Below are 27,063 nucleotides of genomic sequence, written 5' to 3' on the forward strand. Positions count from 1 at the left end.
TGCTCCAACTGTGACTTTGTACAAACACCTCCATCCTCAGGACACTTTACTGCAATCTTCCAGAAAATTGTTGTAATGAGCCGTTAAGCCTCTGCTGCCTATGGTGGCAACCCTGGGTTATATAGCCCCACTGCAGTGACAGGCAGCAACCCTGAGCCATGTGCCCTGAGTTGAGGCAGGTAGACATCCAGGGCTGGGGCTGGCACTCCCAGCTGGGGAAAAAGGTTAGAGCAGGTCATTAATGCAGAGCCCTAAGGGAGGCTGAGCTACAAGCTGCTGTTTCTGAGTATCCTGTAGCTGCCTGGGCTCTGCTGGAACTCTCTGAGGACTGTTGAACTCTTTTTTTGATCCTGAAACTATTTCAGTCTTTCCTAAGTAATGCTTTAAAAAAATTATTATTATTTTATTAGAGCATTATAGCTCTACATAGTAGATGGATCATTTTCACAAAAATCACACATGTATGGAGTTGATTTCAACCTCTGTTTTAGGTGGACACGATATCTTTATTTTATTTTTTTGTGATGCTAAGGATTGAACCCAGTGCCTCATGTGTGCTAGGTGAGTGCTCTACCACTTCAGTCACAAACCCAGCCTCTCTTGTTTTTTTTTTTTAATAATTTTTTATTTGAGATGGACAAAATACCTTTATTTTATTTATTTTTACATGATGCTGAGGATCAAACCCAGTGGCTCACGTACACTAGGCAAGTGCTCCACCACTAAGCTACAACCCCAGCCCCTGTTGTTCAATTTTGATTGGTATTGTCTACATGTACCTAAAGGTGAATTTCCCTGCGGTACATTTATATATGCACATAACATGATTTTGTTAAATTTATTCCATATTTCCTACTCTTTCCTGCCCTTCCCTTCCTCTCAATCACCTTCTTCTACTTCACTCATCTTCCCTATATATCTTCCCTATATATCTGATATTATATATATTACATATTATATATATTATATATTATATATTATATATTATATATTATATAACCCCACTGCCACCTTGGGTTCTTTCCTTTATTTTCCACATATGAGACAAAACACTCTCCTCTTGATTTTCTGAGTCTGACTTATTTCACTCAGTATGATGTTCTCCATTTACATCCATTTACTGGCAAATGCCATCATTTCTTTCTTTATGGTCAATAAAACTCCATTGTGTATATATGAAGCCAGAATTAGACAGTAAGTATAGATAGGTAAATAGAGTTAGGTCTGATCTAGAAGGCCAATTTCAGTGAGTCAGAGAAATTGGAGACTGCCCCCTGAGGGACTGAAATGCTTCAAGTCATCAAGGCAGAACCCTAAGGGAGGATGAGCTATAAGCCCTTCCTCTATCCTATCAAGATAATCTGCCCCAGCACCAACCTGTTGCTAAGGTAACCAGTCCCAGGAATTGCCCCTCCCTACAGGGAGTTATAAAGTTGTTAAAGTGTCCTGGGCTGCTCCATCCTGCCTTCCCCCTTCAGTCCGCCTGGTTCCCACCTTTTGGCCATCCCACCAAACGTTTCCTGGGCCTAGTCACATTCACAGGAAGGAGAAAGATAAGGAGAAGAGGGCAAGAAGCCTAAGACATATAAAAAGGCAGAACACCTTGCTTCTTGGGATACCAGGATACCAGCTATGCCCCCTTCTCCCTCCCGTGAGAAGTCTATGTTACCCTTTTTTAAATAACCCTGCTTTTTTTGTGTGTGGAAATCAAGGGGTTTTTTTTTATTAGAAAAAAAAACAGTCAGTTTTCCTATATCTCAAAAGGGGGAATGAAGATATTGACACATCATTTATCATCTCAAGGAGAGAACAGAGAAACCAGCATTTCTCCATTTCAAAGGCTGGTAACCCATCTCCTTTCTCTCAATGATAAATAACCCTGCTTTATAGCTTGCCCAGGTGTCATAATGGGCAGAAGGTGCGACCTATGCCGTCCAGGGGGAGAAATAAAGAATGTCTACAAGCTTCTTCCCTTTTCAATGCTTTATTCACTCAAATCACTCAATACAATTTCACGCTATAGGTTCTTAATCAAGAAAATGACAATCCTTAATGCTAGGCACTGCAATAGACACAATCAATTATCAGCAAACAATTCTAGGTTAATTCTAAGCATTGCAAACACACTTAATCATGACAGGCTCATAAAAGACATTCCCTCTGCATGTTAAGCTCTAGTGTCAGATCAAAAGTCTCAGCCTTAGACTTCAAGTCCAGCTGATGCAAACTTACTCAGACCACGGTGATCAGATCAGGAACCAAGGCAGGTGTCTCCTGGGGTGGCCAGTTGAGGAGAGGATCCTAGGAAGAAGTTGTGGCTCTCACCAGGACCAAGATGTGGCTGTAGAGTTTGAGAGTGGTGAGAAAGATGCAGAGGATCAGCAAAGGATGAGAAGAGTTGGAATGTCAGTCCAGGTCCTCATCAGGCTCTCAGGCTTGTGTGCGTCAGTGTCGGCTGGCTGAATGTCTGTTCATTTGCTCCATCATTTATACTAAATTTGGGGGCTTGTGACCACCCTTTAAATCCCTATCAGCTGCCACGGGATTTCTCAGTGACTTCATTTGCCCTGGGGTTAAAGCATCTGGTCTGGTGGTCCCCAACCTGATTTTCTTGCCTTTCCCCTTTATCAGGGCAAGGACAACCTGACAGAGACTTCACTCTGAGCTTGTTAGGGTAGGGAGAAGTCACTTGTTTGTGCCTGAGGGTCATACTGGAGGGCTCCATTAGGCGTGCCCAGAGAGACTGCAGGTTTCAAACTGGAGTTTTAAAATGGAGTTGCCTAGGCTCAGGCCTAAGGCCATCCTTACACAGGGCTTGCTTTTCTACTGTTCAAACCTCAACATGTGAGGGAGCAGAACTCGCCACTGATAACCGGGGGTATCATATATACCACAGTTTCTGGATCCATTCATCTACTAATGGGCATCTAGGCCTAGATTCCATAATTTGGCTATGTGGACTGTGCTGTGGTAAACATTGAAGTGGCCATATCGCTGAATGCTGATTTTAGGTTTTTTTTTTTTGTTTTTTTTTTTTATAAATACCAAGGAATGAGATAGCTGGGTTATGTGGTAGGTAGTTCCAGTCCTAGTTTTTTGAGGAATCCCAGTAATCCTTTTTTTTTTTTTCTTCTGTACTGGAGATTAAGTCCAGGGGACCACTGAGCCACATCACCAGCTCTTTTTATGTTTAATTTTGAGACAGGGTCTCGCTAAGTTTCATAAGGTCTTGCTAATTTGCTGAGGCTGGCTTTGAACTCGCTGTGCCTGGCGGATTTTTTGTTTGTTTGTTTATTTATTTATCTGGTACTAAAGATTTAACTCAGGGGCCCTTTGCCACTGAGTTATATCCCCAGGCCTTTCATTTATTTATCTATTTATTTTTTGGTTGTTTGTTTGTTTAAAGATAGAGTCTTGCTAAGTTGTCCAGGCTGGCCTGGAACTTGAGATTCTCCTGCCTCAGTCTCAAAGTGCCACCAAATGAAAAAAAGTGTTCTTCCTTTCATAAAGTAATTCGCCTCTGAGTCCTCCCTTTATTGCCCCAACTCATTCTATAAACTCCATGATTTCACTATATCCCCAGTGTGTAGCCCACAGAAAGCCCTCAACAGATTCACTGAATGAAAGGATGAGTGAATGGCGTAGTTAACCATTTCTACAGATAAGGAAACTGAACTTGGAAGAGGCTCATGACTGAGCATATGAAAATGCTGTTAACAAGTGGTAGAGCAGGGATTTAGAACCAGGCCAGAAGGCCTCTTCTCTGCACTCCACTACATTATGTTTTTCTTATTCATCCAGAAGGAAGTTATCTACTTTTCCTATACAGAAGAAAGACAAGGAAATATTCTGATGTTAAAAATATCACATTCTGCTGGGAGCGGTGGCGCAAGCCTGTAATCCCGCGGCTCAGGGGATTGAGGCAGGAGGATCTCGAATTCAAAGACAGCCTCAGCAAAAGCAAGACGCTAAGCAACTCAGGGAGACCCTGTCTCTAAATAAAATTGAGGCAGCCCAGAGACCCCCACCCAAAAGACCCTTGCCATAATTAAGCTTCTCCTCTCAGATCAGCAGGATGTCTGCAAGGTTATTATGGTTGAAGCTTCCTCTTTCATGTAAATGCCAGGTTTGCACACAAAAGGTGTGAGTTAGTCTGCAGGCTTGTTGTGCACAAAGGTATTATCTCTCCTTTCTTGGTAATAATTTGTGAAACCTGTGTCTGGTCTAGAGGATGGAACAGAGAGCACTTGTCATGTGAATCTCCAAGCCCCTCCTCTGACTGGTTATAAAGTTCAAAGAATTCCAAAATCTTTGTTCAGAGGAAGAATTAATTCTTAGGCAAGAGCCACCTCTGAACCCTGAAGTCAATATACCTGCTTCCTGAAAATTCCTCAGGTGTTCAGCTTCTTCTGTCCTACTTCAGTGTAACTCACATTATATGAAATACCTGAAATAGGTAAATCCATAGAGATGGAACCCAGAGCAGTGGAGACCAGGGCAGGAAGAAGAAGGGAATGAGAATGTACTTTGCTTATCAGGCACAGAATTTCTTTTCAGGGTGATAGAAATATTTGGAATAAAAGAGACAGTGACTGTACAACATTGTGAATGTCCTAAATGCTTCTAAAATGTTCACTTTAAAAGGACTAATTTTGGTATGTGAATTTCGCCTTGTTAATAAATAATGTTGAAACTTCTGAATCTGTTAAAAATGATTAAAATGGTAAATTTTATATTACATATATTTTACACCAAAAAAAAAAAATTCTTATTGCAATCCTGGCCCTCGGGAACACAAATGTTTCTCACAACACCACTCTCCTAGTACTGGGGATGCTCAGTGAATGTTCTATGGTTTAACTATTGTTAAGGCTGTGCTGAGGAAGTCCTCTTCTGGAGGCAGTATGGTCAAATGGCCCGGGCTTAACCTGGGATCAGCCACTGACCAGCTAGGTGAAGTTGGGTGAACTTACAAACCTGTCTCTACAAGTTTACTTATCAATAAAATTGGAGCAAACATGCCTCCCTCATAAGGTTGTTCTAAGGACTAAGCAAAAAGATAATGTGTACAAAGTACTTGGGAACAGTCCCTAGGACACAGTATGTGCTGAAAATAGCTGCTGTGATGAGGGTGATTATCTGCTCAGTGGGTTCCCAGGCTCCCAACTCCTCCCCTTTCACAATTGTTTACCATAGTCTCTCTTGGTCACACATCTTGGGCTTCAGGTATTTCGTTTTTTTTTTTGTATGAAAGGAGCTATTGCCCTCAAAGCAGGCTGAATCCCAAATGAGAGGCTTCTTGTGATGAAATTCAAAGGAAGGCTCCTTGTTTTTTATCTCCATCAGCAGTAGAGAGTTCCCAGGAAGTGAATGTTACACAAAATAATTAGAATGGTTTCTGTTCCCTTTGGCTGCTTGTGTGATTTAGCACGTTTGTTATGAGCTCCGTTTTTCAGTTCATTCACTGTGTTGGATGACCCCTGCCCCCAACAAGACTCCCCGTTTCATACACAGGCTATTTTCTTGCTCTGATATATAACAGACTTGGAGACATGGGAGACCTCCCACATGGCTAATGGCCAGGCTTACAGGTCCACCCGGATGCAGAGAGGTCACCGGTCTCAGACCTATCCATACCCTGAAACTTATCTGTGCCTCTTGCTTATGCCATAATTTTTATTATTTAAATAATAAAATAAAATTTTTAGTACAGGCAATGCATCTCAACGGAAAAGGAAATCAAACAGTACCAAAATAATATTCCATAAAAAGTAAGATGCCCTCTGCTCTCTGCTTTTACTTCCCCTTTTAGTACCTTTCTTTAATAACTTTCTAGAAAGAGTTTATGAATATATTTATTTTTTTAATTGTTTTTATTTTTTTAAATACATGACAGCAGAATGCATCACAATTCTTATTACACATATAGAACACAATTTTTTATATCTCTGTTTGTATATAAAGTATGTTCACCACATATTTATTCTTACCTCCTTGACTTTCATGGATATTTTAGCACAAACGACACCATATACATGGAGTTCTGCATCTTTGCATCTTGCTCTTATTTGAGACTTAAGTATTGTGGTTGTCTTCACATAAGTTTATGGAGCTGTGTCCTTTTTGATTTATTCTATTTTACAGGTTCACAAAATTGTATTCAACTAGTTTCTGACTGATGGTTTAGATTGTTATAATATTTTCCTTTAACAGGCAGAGACACGAGGAATTTTCTTCTAGAAGAATTCAATTTGTTATGAATTAAGCCTTGTGATACATGATAATTCAATTTCCTTCTATTGGGGATGGGGCTTCCTCTCTCTTCCCCTGTCATTTTTCCCATGCAGTTGCCTATATGTACAGGACATACTCTGTATTTTGTTGCATGACCTATATTGACTTTGATGGGACGCCCCGAATGTCTTGTGTTCAGCATTTTTCAATGTACATAAAATTTTGCCAGAGCTATTTTTCCTCCACAGCAACTGGCACTTAAATCATTTAAATATCACTTCATTGAAAAAAAAAAACATATCTCCACAAATACAATCCCTTACGGCCTCCTGCAGATTGGGCTAGGGAAGAACAGAAGAGTGTGAGAATTAAAGTTACTGTTTTCATTTTCAGGAAAGGAAAACACTGTTCTTGGCAGAAGTCCCGAGTCAGGAACAACACCCACCGTTAATTAGAAAACTTGCCGTCAGTGCAAACATTCTGAAAACCCACCAGTCAGCGACAGCCTCACTCCGGTAACTAGGCTCCTGGTGGCAAGCGGACTCCCAAAGGCAGCCAATCAGTGGCAAACCCCTCCTAACACCAGCCAATCAGCAGGTGCCTCACTTTGGGGACGGCCCTTCCAAAGGGAGTCAAAGGCCCTTACCCTGATGTGCTAACACAGCGGAAAGCCCTCTGGTCCCTCAGTACTTTCTCTTGTGAAAACTCTAGTACCCGAGCGCCACGCTTCCTGAAACCCTGAAACCTACAAAAAATCAGTCTGGGGGTGTTGGGGCGATTTTGCCATACAAAACAGGAGGCAAAACAGGATATCTCTCTCCCTCTCTCTCTCTCTCTCATATCAGATGCCAAGGTCATTTTAACGCAATTTTTTTTAAACTGGGAAACCTCCTCCTACACCTGTTTGTGGTTTGTTATGAATTAAGCCTTGTGATACATGCCTAAGAGTCTGTGAGCTTAGCAAATTCAGTACCTTCCATTCTTGTGTGGTTTCTGTTATCTATTTGGGTATAACTGAACTCCAAGTGCCGAAAAAGCAGGTGTAAATTTTTTGAGCAATGGACATTTATTAAAAGAGGAAAAGGTCCTTTTCAAGCTCTTTGTGCAGTATGCAATTGTTTATTTAATATAAAAAATAGCAGAAAGTCAAATACTAGCATATACTAACTAGTAAGCATAAAAAAGGTATGATTTCCTCAACTAGTTCTAAGAGAATTGATAAAAATTTTTGGTCAAGAGAAATTAAGATGATAACCATGGTAAAGAAATTGGTCAGATTACGTTGTGTGCATGTATGAATATGTAACAACAAATCCCACTAATGTATGATTAGAATGCGCTAATAAAATTTTTTAAATAAGGTAATCACAGCAGAAGTTGTAATGGTTTTCCACACTGCATCATCAACAGTCTTTTAGCTCAAATAACTGTACCAACAGAAGCATTTTCTAGTTCTAAAATTACACTTATGTTTTCAAATTCTAGAGTAAATAGAATCTATTGCCAAAATAAAAATGGTGATAGTTTTATTCGTTATTTCATACATTATCAAATATTTGAATGCCTCACTTTGGTCATAGCCATGATACAAATAATGACAATACAGAAACAATTTTTTCCTTTGTCTAATATTTTTCTCATGAAAAAAGCTTACTTATAAGGCAACTGCAAACAGAATCCTTTCCAGATGAGATTTGCAGTGACTCTTATTGAGTTGATAGTTAGTGAGAAAATTTTTACTGCTTTTGTTGGAGATAACAAATAAAACTTTTGGTAGTTGTTTGCATAAAGGTTCAAACAATGCTTATTCAAAGTTGAAGTAAAGCATGAATGATTTTTTGGAAGATGTCAGCTGTCTTGCCATATTCTGCATAATGCTGCTCAAATAGCCAAATGTCTTCCATTGAGATTGAAGTAATTGTCATTAATTGCCTACTTCAGCATTCATAGTGTTCTAACTGAGCAATTATAGGATTTTAATGATTTTGTTGGCATTCATAATTTTTCATTCCTCTCACATTCAAAAATCCATTAACAATCTTTAACAAAGGCAGTTGAGAGAAACCTCTGTTTACTTGAAGCACTGTTTTCTGAAGAAAATCTCCCCCAAATTCTTGATTTTTAAAAATAATCCATTGAATGAAGCCTGATTATTTCTTTGTTATGTTTTCAATGTCAATTTAGCAGCAGGATTATGCAAATTGAAAAAGCAAGAATGTTATCGTAGTACTCTATATCAAGTTTTTTTTTTTTTTTTTGATCAGTGGCAACATTTCTAAAAGTTGTTGATCAAAGATGCAATGTAACCTTGAGGAATTAAAAAGCAGTTATGCTATGAGAGATGTTATTATGGGCTTCAACCAATCAAATTTGAAGAGCAAGTCTCAAGAGTTGTTAATTTTATGCCAGTACATGTCCAGAATACTGACTCATAATACAAATCTTGAGCATGATTTCTCATTAATGCCTGTTCATTGGCAAAAGAACAAAATAAATTTGATGTGACCCATGCAGAAGTCATGTTAAAATGTAAATGGAACACAGACCAGAATTGCAAGGACTTTTATAAGGAAAGTCTGCAAAATAATGAGGAAGTATTAAGAAGAAACAAATCACCAAGGACATTTAATGAAAGAGAGAGGTATGTGATTTAGATATTTGTAATTTTGTTCAGACTAAAAATGATTATGTTTTTAGTATAGGTATATCCCTTGCAATAGTGCTCTTTTATCTCAACATATGTATGAATGACAATTAGAAATTATTCAAATTTTACTGGGTGTCCTATACATTCACTTATTAAATCTGGAAACGATTTCCCCAGCCCCTGTGCCTCTGTGCTTTATTTTATGTCTGTCTGCAAAGCCTTCCTCTTTGAGATCAAATCCTAACTGAAAACCTTAGCAATAATAATAGTGAACCCTTAGTGAGGGGTCACTCTGTGCTGGGCACTGTCTTAAGTGCCTTAGTCATGTTAAATGAATAGTTTACTCTTCCCTAGGGCGATACTCTAGATAATAATAGTAAAACTATAAGATATTATTTTTCCTATTTTATAGATTAAGCAATTAGTGCACAAAGAAACTAAGTAACCTCCAGAGGTTACACAATCCCTAAGTAGTGGTGTAGTGGCACCCCCACTCCTCCACAGAAAAACTAAGCTTCTCCAGAAATCTTCACCATAATTGATTTTAGGACTATCAGCAAAAGAGTCTCTACAAAAGAGTTTGATGTAAGTAAACTTCCTATTTTCCTGTTGCTTTATTACTTGGCCCCTGGCCTGGAAGAAATCAGCACTCCAACTGCTGAATGCCAGTTTACTAGTTTTTCACAAACATTTATCCAATATAGTAGTTTGCAGAAGTGTGTTTGCAAATGCAAAATGTGATTAAAAAAAAAAAAAAGATTCTTTAACAAGGCTCTGGCCTTGAGCTGGGCTTCACAGAGATGCCTACATTTCTAAGATAAGAGAAGTTACCAATTGGGCCCAATGGTAACAGCTGGCAGAAAAGAAAGGGGAAAAAAGCTCTCCCCTTCTCAGGCGTTGGCCTTGAAGGGTTAACTTGCCCAAAACAGTGAAAGAAAAAGCTGCTTTTATGTGAAATTCTGCAGACAGTGATCTTCTGAGCCACTTCCCTTACACACTGGGTATAAAGTTCTGAAACTACCTGAACTTGGGGTTCAGGGGATTAATTGATTACAGCAAAAGCTGTGCCCTATGAACCTGGCTGCAGCCAAAAACAAAAGGTTTCCTGATATCTTCGGTGCCCTGCCTTATCTGTCTCCTATAACAGTGGCGCTGGGATTCAAAGCTAGGCCATGTGGCTCTAGAGTTCTTTCCCCAGCACACCACCTGTATCTGTCCTGTCCTGCCCCATGTGGCTCTCCGTAGCTCTGACCTACTTTCCCATGTAATGTTAGAACCACTCAATAAGGCAGTGTTATATTGTCTGTCCCTTGTGGTGGAGCCTAAGATAACTAAATTTGTTCTTGTTTCCCCCTTTAAAAGAAATTCTGCAATACCCAAGTGCTGGAAGCAACTTGAACATCCATCTACAGGTGAAAGGATGAACATGATAGGAAGAGGTAAAACTATAGTGATGATAAAAAGTTCAGTGGTTGCCAGGAGTTCAGAAAATTCATTAGGTGCAGAATGGATTTTTTTTTTTTTTTGGCATTGAAATTATTCTAGATGATACTGTAATTGTAGACACATGACACTATGCATTTATCAAAAATCTTCAGAGTTTTATAGCACAAAAAGCAAATCTTTTTTCCCCCACTTCCAAGACTAGAGATTGAACCCAGGGCCTCACTCATGCTAGGCAAGTGCTCTACCACTGAGTTTAAGTCTCCAGCCCAAAGAGTGAATCTTGATGTATACTAATTTAAAAAAAAAATGTAGGAGATTGGGGGAACCTAGGATAGTGCTATAATTCAGACCCTTATACTTTATTTTGTGGTATAAAGTATAAAGGGCATGCATGCTAGGTAAGTATACTCTACCATTCAGCTATATCCCTTGTTTGGGTTGTCAATGTTCCTGAGAATCCCATGATATTGAAGGCTTACTCCTCAGCCTTGTGCTATTGGGAGATGGAAACTGTTTTTTTGTTTTGTTTTGTTTTGTTTTTGTTTTTTTTGAGACCGAGGATTGAACCCAGGATCATTTTACCGCTGAGCTACATTCCCAGCCCTTTTATTTTATTTTGGTACAAAAGATTGAACCCAGAAGCACTTTTTCACTGAGTTTTTAAATAAACATCCTCAGTCCTCTTTATTTTTTATTTTGAATTATGCTCTCACTAAGTTGCTGAGGGTCCTGCTAAATTACAGAGACTGTTCTGGAACCTACAATCCTCCTGCCTCAGACTCCCAAGTAACTGGGATTACAGGCCATCAGGCCTGGCTCAGGAAGTGAGAACTTTTTTTTTTCTTTTGGACATCATTATCTTTTATTTTTTTTTATTTTATTATTTTTTTTATTGGTTGTTCAAAACATTACAAAGCTCTTGACATATCATATTTCATACATTTGATTCAAGTGGGTTATGAACTCCCATTTTTACCCCGTATACAGATTGCAGAATCACATTGGTTACACATCCACGTTTTTACATATTGCCATACTAGTGACTGTTGCAGGAAGTGAGAACTTTTTAAGAGACGGGGCTTTTCTTGGAAAGATCTGGAAGCAGCCGCAGACAGGCCTGTGTTACCTGGTGTGTTTGGGGATTGGGGCTGGTACTTCATTGTGAAACATCTGCAATCCTCATGCTGAGATGGGATTTTTTTTTGTACTGGTGATTGAACTCAGGGATACTGAGCCACATCCCCAGCCCTATTTCGAATTTTATTTAGAGACAGGGTCTCAGTGAGTCCCCGAGTGTCTTGCAGTTGATGAGGCTGGCTTTGAACTGGCGATTGTCCTGTCTCAGTCTCCCAAGCCGCTGGTATTATAGGCCTGCACCACAGCACCCGGACTGAGATGAGATTTGGCTGACTTTTTAAATAAACAAATAAAAACTATACCAATAATGAGGCCAAAAAACAAGTTCCTCAATCTATAAAGGTATCAGTTCCACCATCTCTGGTCTCATCAAGGTCTACAGGTTCTCAGCAGCTGAAACCTACCCCTATCAGCTAGCCTAGCGCTGCAGCTGGGCCCAGGAGCAAGTTGACCCCTGGGGCTGTCCACAGTAAGCAGAGTCAAGAGAAATGCAGAATGTGGCTCCTCCACTGAGGAAAGAAGATGCAGTCATCAGGGATGCAAAGCCAGGATTCCTTTGGCCTTTGACTACTGGAGGAGGCCTAAGCTGACTCAGGAGGTGTGGCTACAGCTCCTAAGAGCTGCTCATGGTCTAGAGTGTCCCAGACTGTGAGACCATATACCTCCTCTGAGCCCCGTTTTCCACATCTATGAAATGATTGTGATCATATCTGCCTATTGAGAGGGATCATATGAAACCATGGGCACCAAAGTTCTTGGCAAAGCCCTACATAATGGCAGGTGTTACTAATGACCACTTATTCTTTCATCCTGATCTCTGTATGGAGGATTCCCAAATGCCCTCAGAAGTCTGGTACACTCAAATGTTAACTTGAAAGAATAAGATGACTCTCTTGTTGGCACATACGGTGTACAAAATCTGCTGTCACAGAAGTTGGGAGGCAATGCAGGCTAGTGGTGAAAAGCAAGGCTTCAGCGTCCGGAAGATCTGCCTGATCTCAAATCTTAGCAAGTCATTTGTGCCCTGACCAAGTGAATGTCTCTAAGCCTCAGTTTCCTCATCTATAAGAGAGTAATAGCAAACCTACCTCACTGGAAGTCAATGAGAGTTAAGTGCAGGTCAAATACCTTACCCTTGGTGTACACACACATATTACTGTGTGCACATAGTAAAATAAATGTAAACATATTTTTAGAAAAACAGTTTAGAACGTCCTCTACCTGTTAGCAACGGTTACTTTGGTGTGGGTAGTTAGAGCAAGGTCCTGCTTTTTTCTTTCTTTTTGCATTTGTTTTTTGTTGTTCCTCGGATTTTCTTTTCTGTTAGGATTGAAACCAGGGGTGTTTTACCCCTGAGCTACATCCTCAGTCTCTTTTATTTTGAGGCAAGGTCTTGCTAAGTTGTTAAGACTGGCCTCGAACTTGCAATCCTCTTGCTTCAGGTGCTTGGATAACAAGTGCTGATAGACCCAACCTGATTTTCTCTTAAAATTGGGAGCCATCTCATCACAAAGCCATGAAAAGATAATTTCGGCTTTATTATAAACTACTGCAAATTCTGAACCTGCTTGGAATGCCTGCCCGTGCCTTGAACTCACCCATGCCTGGCTCTCTGACCAGATAGCAGCCCTCTCTGAAACTTTTGTGAGGCCTCATAAATCTTGGCCTCCCCTGGCCAGATACCGACCCTCTCTGAGGCTCTGATGACCTTCATAAGTTCTGATATCAGGGCCAACAAAAATGTAAACTAGCCTTTTTTTTGTTATCTGTAATCCCACTTTTCTGTAAAGTTGGGCTGCAAGAAAGCTGCCCTGCTGTCTTATTCCGGAGGTTTTTGTGGGAAGAGGCAGCCCTGCAGGTGCAAATAATAAGCTTGCTTTAATTTGATTTTAATTGGAGTCAGTGGTCTTTTCTTGCCTCCTGGTCTAACAATGCCACCCTTCATGCCACCCCTCCTGCTCCTGCCCCTTTGTCTAGTATATATTGTTGCAAAGTTTGATCTTAAAGGGAACAAAAAAACAACACAAAAAAAGCCCAGTTATATTTAAAACAAAAATGCAGCACCTAGCTCAACAGATCCCACCTACACTAAAAGCGGGCAGCACCAGGGCAGCATCAGGCCAACCCCGGGGCCTCCCATCCCCGCACTAAGGGGGGGGGGGGCGGCACGGGGCCAAGAGACTCCTACTAGCCAGGGACCTGGCGCCTCCAAGTCTCTCCTCCTGTGCAAAATCAGGCCCTGACCCCGCAAGTGTGTTTCCCACAGCCCATTTCGGCTTGGCTCGCTCCAGGCCCACGTTAGCTGGTGGTGGTGGAGGTCCTGGGCTGGCCAAAGTCGAGCCTGGGGGCCGGCCCGCTGAGTCAGCCCGCGGGGCGGCGCGCACACCGCGTGACCGCGGCCACGTGACCAAAGCGAGGCCCCGCGGCCGGCGCAGTCGCCTCAGCAGCCTCTGGAGGCGTGTGCGTAAGTGGGGAGCGGGGAGGGCGGGACCCTCCTGGTGGGCAGGGGTCCCGGCGTTGTCCCAGTTCCCCCGCGTCCAGGCGCGGCCCGGCGAACCGCTTCCACCCCTTCCAGGAGGGCTGGAGGGAGAGACGAAGTCGTAACCTGGGTGGGGGGGACACTGAACCCCACCACCTCCGCGCGGGCGACCCCCCTCTCCGGCCTCCCCACTCCCCACCATTGATTGTCGTGCTGGGGGTGCCTTCCTTCCGGAGTGATACCTTTACCCGATTGTGCTTTGGGGGAAACTGAGGACCCAACAGTGTTCCCCAAGCAAGGCGGTCGATGAGAGTACCCCTTTTCGAGTGCTGAACAAGAACACACCTCCCCAGGCAAAGCATCACCCTCACCTGTTCCATTGGCCCAAGATGATCCTAGGGCTCCTCTAGTTCTTGAGCAAGACTATGGGGTGGAGTATCCAGCCTGTAGGGCTGTGGGAGGGGAACTGAGTCAAGCTAGAAGAGAATAATCGCCAACATACTGTGGGGTTTACCAGCATTTTCTCATTTGTTATTCCCTGTCTGAAGTCGGCGAGTAGATACTGCTGTGCCCATTTTTACATAGGAAATGCCTTCATAGAATGCGGGCGCTTTATGAGTTCCTACCATTGGTAAATGGAGCTGAGATGAGAACCCTGGTCTACCCTCATAATAGCGCCTCCTGGTGGGTGGAAGAGGTGCCCAGCCCAGCCTATTCCTCTGAACTCAAAGTGAGGGCCATTGGTTCTTTTTCTCATCTCATCTACCCATTGCAGGACAAGATGAAGCTCATCATCCTGGAGCACTATTCACAGGCCAGTGAGTGGGCGGCCAAATACATCAGGAACCGCATCATCCAGTTTAACCCAGGACCAGACAAGTACTTCACCATGGGACTCCCCACTGGTGTGTTGTGGAATGGAGACGGTGGGATCAGAGGGTTTTAAGGGGCCAGGTTCTGGGCTCCTTCAGCCCAGGGACTTACAGGAGGACTTAAGGTATTGGTGCTATGAGAGAACACCAGAGCCCACTCTACATACAGAACAGAGGACCTGGCTTTCTTTATGGGTTGGTTTGGTTGTTGCCTATAGTTCCTATAGAATCTTGGAACAGTTAGACAGGAAGAACTTGATTTTAGGCTACATCCTAAGTCAGCTCTATTAAGGCATTCAGGGTGCCTTAGCAGAATTAAGTCCTGATTCCTTAAAGCATGCATTTTAAGAAAAGAATTAGTTTCTCTTACGTGTATTTGGGGGATGCTAGCTAAGTACCATTCCTGAGAGAATTGAGAAGATAGTTATTCAAATAATTTTCTGTAAGGTTTAATTATGCACAAGATCTAAGTGGAAAAAGTCCTAGTTTCTTTTGAAAAAGGTCAGAATGTTGCCTTTATAGGAAGATAATTTGACTCCAGCTTCTCAAGCTGAATGTCCTAATTATTTCTTTCACAGGTGGGTGGATTTGCCCCATGGGTCTTACCTGACTCATCCACTGGAGTAGGGTCTGTGAAACTTTTTCTGTAAATGACTAAACAGTAAATTACTTTAGACTTCCCTGTTGCAACTACACAACTCTGTCACTGGAATATGAAAGCTACCAATAATAGGTTGGTGACTTTTATTGGCTGTGTGCCAGTAAAACTTTACTTATAGACACTGAAGTTTTCATATGTTGCAAAACATTCTTTTGATTTTTTTTTTTTTTTTTTTTTTTTTTTTTGGTACTGGGACTTGAACCCAGGGGTGCTTAACCACTGAGCCACCTTCCCAGCCCTTTATTATAATTAACTTAGAGACAGGGTCTTGTTGAGTTGCTGAGGCTGGCTTTGAACTTGCAATCTCCTGCCTCAGCCTCCTGAGCTGGAATTACAGGCATGCACCATTCTTTTGATTTTTAAAATGTAAAAACTATTCCTTCTTAATTTTTTTTTTCCTTTTTGTATTGGGGATTGAACCCAGTGGCATGTTAACACTGAGTTCCATCCCCTATCCTTATTTTTTTTTTTTTAATTTTAAGACAGGGTTTCACTAAATTGCTTAGGTCCTTGCTAAGTTGCTGAAGCTGGCCTTGATCTTGTGATTCTCCTGCCTCAGCCTCCTGAATTGCTGGGTTTACAGGTGTGTGTCACTGCACCTGACTAAGAACCATAGTTAACTCATGAACTCATACAAATAGGCAGCAGGCCCAATTTGGCCTGTGGACCAAAGTTTGCTGAACTCTGCATTGGAGCCCTGTGAGAGTGGTATCTGCCTGCACCTTGTGAAACCACCTGTGGCTCAACCCTGTTGGAGTTGTATTAACATCCTGTCTCCTATCTAGAGTGAGCCAGCCTCCACCTGATCAGTCTGGCTTCTGTGTCAGGCAACTCATTGCTAATTCCGGTTATCACACAGTCAGATCCAAGCTCTGCAGAGTGGCATTGAAGGCCCTTCAGAACCAGACCCCTTGCTGCCTGTCACATTTTAAACAGCACAGCATTTCCAAGTGGGTTCCTTGTCATAGGGACCAGTCGATTATTTTTGGTGGGACTGGGGGAGTTTCCATTGTCATTCATTCAGCAGATGTTTATTAAGTGTCTCTGTTAGCCAAGCAGTTCTTAGCTCTGGGGATGCAGCAACAAACAAAAGGGTTTGTTATTAATTCCTGTCTTCCAAAGCTTAAATTATAGTGGGAGAGATAGACAAGTTAATTAGCAAAGTGTGGAGTATGTTAGACAGCAATAAGAAGGAGGGAGAAAAATGAAGCAGGGAAGAAGGTTAGGGAGTATTTAGATGGAGGTTTGCCATGTTGGATATATTGGCAGGGAAATCCATTCTGAGAAAGTAACAGAGGAGAGGCCTGAAGAAGTGAGTTAGCCGTACAGATACCTGAAGAGTATTCCCATTAGAATAGCATGTGCACAGGCCGTGAGGTAAAGTGACTCGTGCAAGATAAGGTATGCAGAGGGGTAGCCAAGGGCCCAATAATGTGGAGCCTTTGTAAGGACGGGTTACCACTGATAGTGAAATGAGAAGCTGTTGATGGATTTTGAAAATATGAATGACTATCTGATTTGGATAGGTTTTTAATTTTCCTCTTGCAGGGAGCACCCCACTTGGCTGCTATAAGAAACTGATTGAGTACTACAAGAATGGAGACCTGTCCTTTAAATATGTGAAGACCTTCAACATGGATGAGTATGTGGGTAAGTCTTTCTCTTTCAGGGTTCTAACCTGATTCCAGGAGTCATGCTCTTCTTTCAGAGGCTCACCTCTGGAGAGAAATGGGAGCATCTCAAGGAACCAGTGACATTTGGTGATAGGCTCAGTTATTGATAACCTCTCACTTTCAGCCTTGGTTTAGTTGAGTTATAAAATGAAGTTAATAAAGATGACCTCATGGGTTGTAAGCATTATGATACTCACAGATATGGAAGCTTCTAGCACATAGTAAACATTTAATGAATACTTAATATTAGGGTACTTCCTTCCCCTTTGTCTGCTTCCCAGCTCAGTGCTATTTCTTTCTGGAACAAATGCATGCAAGTAGAATCTTGGCTGGGGTGGTTCGAAGATTCTTTGTCTATATTTTCTCTCTAGTGTGCATCCTCTACTTCCCTTTTTTCTTTCTTTCTTTTTTTTTTTTTTGGTGTGTATGAGACTGCAGATTGAACCTCAGGATTGCTTTACCACTGAGCTATGTCCCCAGCCCTTTTAATTTTGGGGATGGGGGTCTCATTAAATTCCAAGGCTGGCCTTGAATTTGCAGTCCTCCTGCCTTAGCCTCCCAAGTCCCTGGGATTTTGGGTGTGCGTCACCATGCCTGGCTCCTTTAGCTCTCCTTTCTGCCGGGTACACTTGGAGGGGAGCTGAGGCTTGGTCTTCTATTACCTTTCTGTTCCCCACTTCCCCATATTATAGTAGCTTCACTTTAAATGTTCTTTTAAAAAGGATTGTAATAAAATATATACAACATAAAATTTGCCATCTCAAATGCCAGGTTGATGTTTGAGTCTGTAGTCCCAGCTATTTAGGGGCTAAGGCAGGAGGATCACTTGAGCCAGCCTGGGCAACATAGCAAGACCCCATTGCAAAAAAAAAAATATATATATATATACACACACACACACACACACACACACACACACACACCATCTTAAGCACTTTTATGTGTACACTATGATAGTGGTAAGTACATTCACATAGTTGTGCAACCAATCTCAGAATTCTTTTCATCTCATAAAACTGAGACTCTGTTTCCATTAAACAACTCCCTGTTTCCTGTTTTCCCCAGGCTCTGGGAACCACCATTTTATTTTCTGCTTTCGTGAATTTGATTTCCCTAGATACCTCATATAAGTAGATTCATAAAGTATTTGACATCTTATGTCTGGCTTCTTTCACCTAGGAGAATGTCTTCAAGATTCATCCCATGTTGTAGCACTGTGTTGGATTTTCTCATGTTTAAGGCTGATTTTAATTTTTTTTTGTACTGGGGTACTCTACCACTGGGCTACATCCCCAGCCCTTTCTTTTTATTTTGAGATAGTTTTGATAAGTTGCTGAGTCTGGCCTGGAACTTACCATCCTCCTGTCTCAGTCTATTGAATTACGGGGATTATAGACACAGGCCACCACAGCTGGCTTGAATTTAAATATTCTTAATGCTCAACATTAACCATTTATTTTAAACATTAGTTTTCTTTCTGGATAAAAAAAAAAAAAAAAAACAAATACATTTTGAGAAGCCCTGAGATAATTTTCTCCAGCCACTTGGTATTTAAGTTGGGGTTTAAGTCGAGCAGGGTATAAATGGTGGGGTATGTTTGCTTCCTTTCCCAGATGAGCCCAGTCCTACCCCAGGTGACCAGGCTACCTCCAGAAGCCCAGAGTATTCCCACCCTCCAGCCTATGGTCATTCCCTTGTGAATGAGGGGATTTCCCAGGCCCAGCTCCATAGTCAGTGGATACCTAATGGACACCAGCTCAGCCTGTCCCAGGAGGATGGGAGGCAGGGGGCTGGTATCCAGGGCTTTCTGATGGACAGTCCCCTAAGTGTTCTGGCATCTTCCTTGGGAGGAGAACTCTAGCGCAGCCTGGGTATGACTAAATGTCTATGACCCCACAGGCCTTCCTCGGGACCACCCAGAGAGTTACCACTCCTTTATGTGGAACAACTTCTTCAAGCACATTGATATCCATCCAGAGAACACCCACATTCTGGATGGGAATGCAGCTGACCTGCAGGCTGAGTGTGATGCCTTTGAGCAGAAGATCAAGGCTGCAGGCGGGATCGAGCTGTTTGTCGGAGGTGAGCTTAGCACTCCTCAGCACACATCCAGGCTCAGGCCCAGGCCGGCTGGATCGTATGGCAAGGACATGATGCCAAGCCTGTCCCTATGAAGCCCTCTTTGTGCTTGTGACACTGGGGTCATCTATCACCATGTGGATGCAGGGAAGGCATAGAGAAAGTGGGAGTCTTGGGTCCTAGCCCTGGCTCTGTTGCTCAGAATGGAACCGTGATCATGGAACCTCCTGTTTCTACACTTTGATGCTTTATGTAAACTGAGAGGTTTGAGATTTGGACACAGATCTTTTATCCCCAATCTTTAGGCTTTATGGATCAGTCATGTAATTTACCTAAACATTAAAATCATGGACTCATGTAGTTTCAGAAGATTCCATATGGCCCTTGCATGCTCTCCATAGGACCTGAACCCAAGAGAAGTTGTGTGACTTATCAAGGTCAGCCAGTGAGGAGCAGTGAGAAGGTGGGACCCTGGGGAATCTACCTCTGAGGCTTAGGCTCTTATTCCTACGTAGGTTCTTATTCCTATTCTACATGTTACTACCTTGGGCATCACCCACAGGGGTATAAAATTGGGCTAACTTTTTCTGGGTCTAACTTCTATAAGAATAGGGAGGAAAAACCTTGCATATTCTGAGGTTTAGGAACTCGGCAGCCGCTGTCTAGGTGCTGGGTGTGTTTTCCCTGTAGACAGGAGACAGAGAAGTCATACTTCTCAATAATCTGGGGGGTCAGGAGCTATTTGGAGTGCCCCTTACTGAGCTTCCTGAAGGTGGAAGCAAATTAACAGTGTCTGTGCCTCAGATAGAAATGGTGAGGAGGGGGCAGAGTTGTACCTCAAGAGTACAAATGAGGAGATAGTTTTCAAGGATTTTTTTTTCCAGACCCTAGTTAGAGAAGGAGAGATTGTCCAGTTTTGAAATTGTGGATTCCTAGGACTCACAGAGCTGTTGTGGCTGTCTCTTTCTCTAGGCATCGGCCCTGATGGACATATTGCCTTCAATGAGCCAGGTTCCAGCCTGGTGTCCAGGACTCGTGTGAAGACATTGGCCATGGACACCATTCTGGCCAATGCTAGGTTCTTTGATGGTGATCTTGCCAAGGTGCCCACCATGGCCCTGACAGTGGGTGTAGGCACTGTCATGGATGCTAGAGAGGTAAGGGTGCAGGGGTCCACCAGCCTTTGTCAGAGTTGGGGCCAGTAGGCTTGTCTTTTTGTTGTTAATTGTAGCTATACAGCTGAACATATTCTTATGTAATAAATAAGGCTAAAATCCGAGCTGGTCCTGTTTCTCTCCCTTCTTTGGAGGTAATCATTGTTCCCAGTGCGGGTAAATCCAGTAAGCAGTTTTTGTGTGTCTTTGGCTAATTGACCAGGGGCTGCTACCTGATCTTGGCCTCTGCTGATGTTCCACTTCCATGCTTCTCACAGGCAGAGAGAACCCCAGCACAACTAATGTGGGAATGTGAATTTGTACTTGCCTAGGCACTGAGAAGGGTGGAAGGTGTCCCTGAAGTTGGTCACTATTTGAAAGAATGCTTCTCCTGCAATCCAAGGATGTGATGATTATGGCCCTGTGCCCAGGAATAATAAATGGAGTGAAGTGTGATTAAAAGATAAGTCTTTAAGGCTTTGGGGATATAGCCAGTGGCAGAGCAATTGCCTAGCATGCACAAAGCCTTGGGTTCAATCCCTAGTACCACCAAAAAAAAAAAAAAAAAAAAGTGTCTTGAACTGAATTTAGGGAGTTTTTCTCCTAGAAAATTGGTTATCATTTGGGGTGTGTGTGTGTGTGTGTGTGTGTCTGTGTCTGTCTCTGTGTGGTTCCAGTGTCCTTACTGCTTTCATTAGAATTTTAGAAATATTTTCTATTCCTTTGTGAGATATATTCAGTGAGTGACTGGAGACATTTTAGCTTCAAATTTCTTTTCCAAGATCTATAAGCAAACATCTAAGTCAGTGGAAAAGTTTTCTAATTATACAGTGAATTTCTGTGAAATGAATGATGTCTCCTAGATTTCCACTGGGTAACCCTGAATCAGTAGCTAGGGGGTCGCTCTGTTTGGGGGCCATCCTTATTTAGTGAAGGTATATGGTCTGGGGAATGATCTGGGCTGGAAATCAGGAAAATCTCTTCTAAAATGAGCTTAGAGTTGCTGAGGGGTTCTGAACTTCAGTCGGGTTCTCTCTATGCTTCTTTTAAGAGAGGGAGAGTTGCGGCAGGGGCTGTAGCTCAGTGGTGGAGCACTTGCCTCACACTGTGAGGCACTGGGTTTGATCCTCAGCACCACATAAAAATAAACATATTGTGTCCATCTACAACTAAAAAAATATTAAAAAGGGGGAGAGGGAGAGAGCGAGCGAGAGGGAGAAGTAGAGAGAGGAACGAACAGAAAATTCTATTCACAACTCCGTGGCACAAGTATATTAAAATGGAAAGATATCTGTAGAGCTGAATTCTTTAGGATCACTTTCTGGCACTTATGCTCTTAATAATTGAACTGTTAGGTGGAGTCTCATATCTTTTATATGAACAAGAAGTATCACTTCAAGTCAGGTTAAATGCTATGAACTGAAAGAGATCAAATTAAGGGAATCCCTTTTTGGGATTCAACCTTAAGGGACCCACAGGTAACTCCTGGAATTGTTTCCAAAACCACAGGGTAGCTGGTGCAGGCAGGGGCCTCTTTCACACACTGCGAAAGCTGATCTAGCTATTGGAATGACCCGTGTGGGCCTGTGCACGGCACATGGCACCTTCAGAGTTATCATTAAAATTGTCTGGAGGCACTGTCATGTGGTGGTGGTCAAGAGCATAGACTCAAGTCACAAATGACCCTGGGCAAGTTACTTAACTTCCTGGAGCCTTATTTCCTTTTCCTAAAAGGTAGGAGTTTGTGTGATAAGACATAGAGAGCTAGCAATAAAAAAATTATCTTTTTAGCATTTGTTGTCTGGGCTGCTCCATCATGGGCTTGCTTTCTCATCCCCAGGTGATGATCCTCATCACAGGCGCTCACAAGGCTTTTGCTTTGTACAAGGCCATTGAGGAGGGGGTGAACCATATGTGGACTGTGTCTGCCTTCCAGCAGCATCCCTGCACCGTGTTTGTGTGTGATGAAGATGCCACCTTGGAGCTGAAAGTGAAGACTGTCAAGTATTTCAAAGGTGAGGGAAGGTGGATATGGGAGTAGGTAGTCAAGCCCAAGCATGCTAGGAATGAGGAATAGATTTTGTTTTCATTATGGCCATTTTATTTTTTTATTTTTGTGTACTGGGGATTGAACCAGGCACACTCTATAACCGAGCTGTACATCCCCAGCCCTTTTTATTTTTTGAATCAAGGTCTCACCAAGTTGCTAAGGCTGGCCTCAAACTTATGATCCTCCTGCCTCAGCTTCCTGAGTTGCTGAGATTACAGGTGTGTGCCACCACACCTAGCTCATTCAATCCCCCGACCCCCTCTCCTGTGCTGGGGATGGAACTCAGTTTCTCCACATGCTAGACAAGTGTTCCACCACTGAATTACATTCCTAGCCCTCACTTTGGCCATTTTAATGGACACCTAGAATCTCAAAAATCAGACTCTACTGCCTCACAATACAGTCATTTCTCTACCATCCATGACTGCAAGGGTCAACTTCTGGAGATGTTTGCTCTGAGGAGGCAAAAAAAAAAAAAAAAAAAAAAAAAACCCCAAAGTTTTAGTCAAAGAGCTGTGTGTGATCTCCTTGTGATGACATTGAGTCTTGGGTGTTCTCAGTCTAGATCTCATACACATCTTTCCCCTTAAGTCAAGGTCCTGAAGTGCCTTGAAGTGATGATCTACAGGATCTTTCTTTTACTTTAAAAGGATATTTACTAGAGGGTTGGGTGTAGCTCAGTGGGAGTTTGCCAAGCACATGTAAAGCCCGAGCTTCAATCCCTGGTACACCTCCTGCTTTAGGCAAATTACATGAACACTCTCATCTAATAAATAGGAAGGTAAATTAGGAATTTTTCTTTGTTGAAAAGATTAACCTTTAAATAGTCAGCTGTCCTTGTGGTTGTGTTGACGGAACTTCCATGAACTCTAGCATTCACTGGGAGTAACAAACTCTTCCTGCTCTAAGGTTTTTATGATTTGGAGATCAGAAAGATAAGAGTGTCAGTTCTAGGATAAAATTGGAGAGCTTCTAGGAGTTCTTGTTGATAATCGTGGAACTCTTGCCTCTATCTGCATTAACTACTTTTTTTTTTTAATAGGTTTAATGCTTGTTCATAACAAGTTGGTGGACCCCCTGTACAGTATCAAAGAGAAAGAAATTGAGAAAAGCCAGTCTTCTAAGAAACCATACAGTGATTAGCCTATGCTGGGACCTACTATCAAGTACCTCATAGGAAATTTTCTTTAGGAGAACACGAATTGTTTTTCTTTAGTCCAGTATGGTTACTGCAGTAAGTAGGTGAACTTACTCTTCTTGGTTCCGAGGCTAGAAGCCTTGTCAATGGAGTTCAGCTGTGGAATGACATGTAACTTAATCAGAAACAGTCTCTGAACAGTGTTCTCCATCATGTTGCTGTCCACCACACTCATGTTAGGGCTTCTTGGCTTTTTGTTCTGCCTTAGCCACCGTTCACGTGTACAACACACTCCTGTCAGGAATTTCTATCCTTATGTGCACCTATTAGGGGGTGGGAATTAGGGGCTTGTGTATTTTGGACTCAATCTCTTTGGAGTCTTGAGACCTCCTCTTGAGCAGGCCTGCCCCTTAGGTGAGAACTGCTGCTTCAGGTTAAGGCGTGAACTTGATATCTAAATGACATACAAGGTAGCAGCTTCTCTGGTCAGTAACAAGTACCACAGAAAGAAAACTGTTCCTTACTCTTTCTCCTAGTTGTTTTTCTACTCTCAAGGTGGCTTTTCCATGAACTGGGAGGACTCCTTGGAGGAGGATTTGGGTGGCTAGGGCTAAAAGAGGTAGCTTTTGCTATTAACTCCAAAGCCTCCAGGGGTCCATCCATGACAAACTTCTCTCCCTTTGGGGACCCAAAAGGAGAGGTAGAAACCTTTTCCCTCTAGAGCCCTGTGTTTTTGTCAGAGGTCTCTTACATACTCATCAGTAAGGAGGAGACGCACCAGGGCAACAGACACTTCTACAGCTTCAGGGTTGTGATCATACAAGGTGCTGGGGCAGAAAGCAGCTCAGTTCTGAGTTTAGTCACTACACTCAAATGCCACACTCTCCTGCCTCCCTCAGAGTTAAGTGCCAAGGCCACACACCAGATACTTTTAGTATTGTTGCCCCATTTAACATACCCTGCTCCTGTAACCCTCTCAGGTTTGTGTGGTAGTATCTGATGTCAGAATATCAAGAATTACAAGCCTGGGCTGTGGATGTGGCATTTGCCTAGTGTGCATGAAGCCCTGGGTTCTGTTTTCAGCACCACAAAAAATTTCAAAAAACAAAAACCCTTTGCCCATTTGTCCTTCAGCCCTCCCTGCCAAATATTTTGTTGCTGTCTTCCTCTTATGCCCTTAAGCCTTTGTGGAGTGGTTGCTGCCTCAGCCTCCCTGATCTTGTGCCTGTTTGAAGCTACTGCTGCCTATTTCTGGGAAAATTCTGGCTCAGGCCTCTCTTAAAGTGCTGCCTTTAGCACCAGCATCTCGTCCTTTAGCTTTTATACGTGATTGTGCTGTCATTCTGTGTTAAGCTAATCAATCAGTGGACTTGTTTACAATGTGATTTTTTCTATTAAATCCAATATTTTCAATGAAGTGTGTCATTTGTGGATTTCTACCTCCGAAGTTCAGAAGGTTGTCTTCTGAAGTTTTGTTTCCAAAATTGATAAATTTTGTAAGTAGCTGGTGAACCAAGCTTCACACTGAGTCCTCACAAGAGCTTGCAGGAAGATCACCAGCATAGCAACAGTCTGTTGGTCTTTAATCACCAGGGTGAAAAAAGATTTTTATAAAAATGAAGCACCTATGTGAAAAAAGGTGGGAATAAACAGATGAGCAATACATTTTCATATTGTGGCTATACTTGAGATTTAAGCAGGGATAATGGCTATTAAAAATATGATAGGAGCTGGGGATGTAGCATTGGTAGCGTGCTTATCTAGCACGTGTGAGGCCCTGGTTTCAATCCCCCGCACTGCAAAAATATCTGCAAGTTATGCAAAAATACAATTTTTTTGTGTTAAAGTTCTAGGTAAAGAAATATCTTTGGTCATATAATTAAGGACATATAAATAAGGGTTTTTATTTTATTGGAGTATAATTTACATGCCAGTAAAATCCACTTGATATAAATCCATTGATTTTTAGGTGTGTGGAGTTGTGTGATCCTCTTCATCATTCCACAAAGCTCCCTGCTTCTGCCTCCAGTCCCAGGTGGTCATTGATATGCTCTGTCTATAGACTGACCTTTCCTGGACATATTTTTGTAGGGAGGCAGTGCTGGGGATTGAACCTAGAGCCTTGTATATATGTGCTAAGTACATACTCTACCACTGAGTTATATCCCTACCCTTATTAGACGTTTCATATAAATGGAATTTATGACATCTTTTGTGTCCGACTTCTTTGACTCAGCATAACATCTTTGGTGATTATGTGTATTTTGTGTTGCTGGTTATTGAACTCAGGAACTTGTGCATGCTAAGCACTCTTCCACTGTGCTGTATCCCCAGTCCAAGCATATTTTTTGAGGTGGTACACATAACAGCAGTTGTCCATTCTTTTTTGTTAGTATTCCGTTGTGTGGACATACCACATTTTGTTTATCCAGTCAAGATAAAATTAACTATAGTAGAATTTAAAGAAAAAGGATTTAGAGATGACAGCCAAACTGGAGACATCTGTATGAACTTGAGACCTTGAAGACATCTGATCTCAATCTGCTTCCCTGGTGGCCCAACAGCAGGATCATCCTTCTAATACCAGTACTTATGTGAATCAAGTGGGACTTGCACCTCTGGGCCAGTTTAAACCTCGAATCTACCCCAGGCTTGTTGGCGAGGACCTAATTATATGTTTTGGGGCAGGGATCATGGTGGTGGACCTGAAGTATCTTGTTGCTAGAAAACAAGGGTGCTTGGGCTGGGGTTGTGGCTCTGGTAGAGCACTTGCCTAGCATGCATAAGGCACTGGGTTCGATCCTCAGCACCACATAAATGTAAAATAAAGATATTGTGTCCACCTAAAACTAAAAAATATTTAGAAAAAGAAAACAAGGGTGCTTTCAGGGGTGTCTAAGGTAGTGTTGAAAAGACAAAACAGCCAGTTAAATTGGACTCCACTGACCAGGTTGTGATAATTTGATTAAAAATACTAAATACAGTCTACAGTGACGTGTTGAATCTATAAAACTGAAAGTCTGATACTCAAAAAGGGAAAAGGTAGTATTAAGTGTACAAAGAGTAGTGTTTCAGGAAGTGTGGATAGAATGTGTTTAAAGTATAATATTTGGTCAATAGTGGCAGCATGGACATAAAAAGGTGTCACCTTCCTTCTCCCTATGTAGTCTGCTCATAAGTACAGATGCACTGCTGTGGCCTACTCTTCCTCCTCCTTTCGGGTCTCTGAAAATATTCAAATGCCATTTGTTAGATCTTCCCTGACCCTACAATACAAAGTGGCAATCTCTGAAGCCTGCCCTCCCTGCCCTGCTCTTTTTTCTCAGAACCATTTACTGACAGGATTTCCCCATTCAATTTAAGCTCCATGAAGGCAGACTTTGTTAAATCCTACTCTATCCCGCACCATAACAGTGCCATAGAAGGCACCACTGTTTGCTGAACAAGAAGCATGCTCCCCAAGAGTAGCAATCATACATGAGAAGCAAGGAAA

At 42.2% G+C, this 27,063-nt stretch overlaps 1 protein-coding gene across 2 annotated transcripts; it reads left to right on the forward strand.

Annotated features, from left to right (window-relative positions):
• Positions 1-13,818: 13,818 nt before the first annotated feature.
• Gnpda1 (glucosamine-6-phosphate deaminase 1) lies at positions 13,819-24,987 on the forward strand. 2 transcript variants are annotated; one of them, XM_046460084.1, is made up of 7 exons: positions 13,819-13,928; positions 14,719-14,848; positions 17,025-17,126; positions 19,049-19,231; positions 20,201-20,385; positions 22,223-22,397; positions 23,475-24,987. In XM_046460084.1, the coding sequence occupies exons 2-7, from the start codon at positions 14,725-14,727 to the stop codon at positions 23,573-23,575; spliced, it is 870 nt and encodes a 289-aa protein (XP_046316040.1). In that variant the 5' UTR covers positions 13,819-13,928; positions 14,719-14,724; the 3' UTR covers positions 23,576-24,987. The 2 variants fall into 2 exon arrangements, with proteins under 2 accessions (XP_046316040.1, XP_046316041.1); XM_046460085.2 differs by having other exon boundaries at positions 13,864-13,924.
• The last annotated feature ends 2,076 nt before the right edge of the window (positions 24,988-27,063 follow it).

The sequence above is a fragment of the Marmota monax genome, unplaced genomic scaffold (assembly GCF_021218885.2).
Source record: "Marmota monax isolate L192 unplaced genomic scaffold, Marmota_monax_Labrador192_F-V1.1 WCK01_AAM20220418_F8-fsc00006, whole genome shotgun sequence".
Classification (NCBI taxonomy): Eukaryota; Metazoa; Chordata; class Mammalia; order Rodentia; family Sciuridae; genus Marmota; species Marmota monax.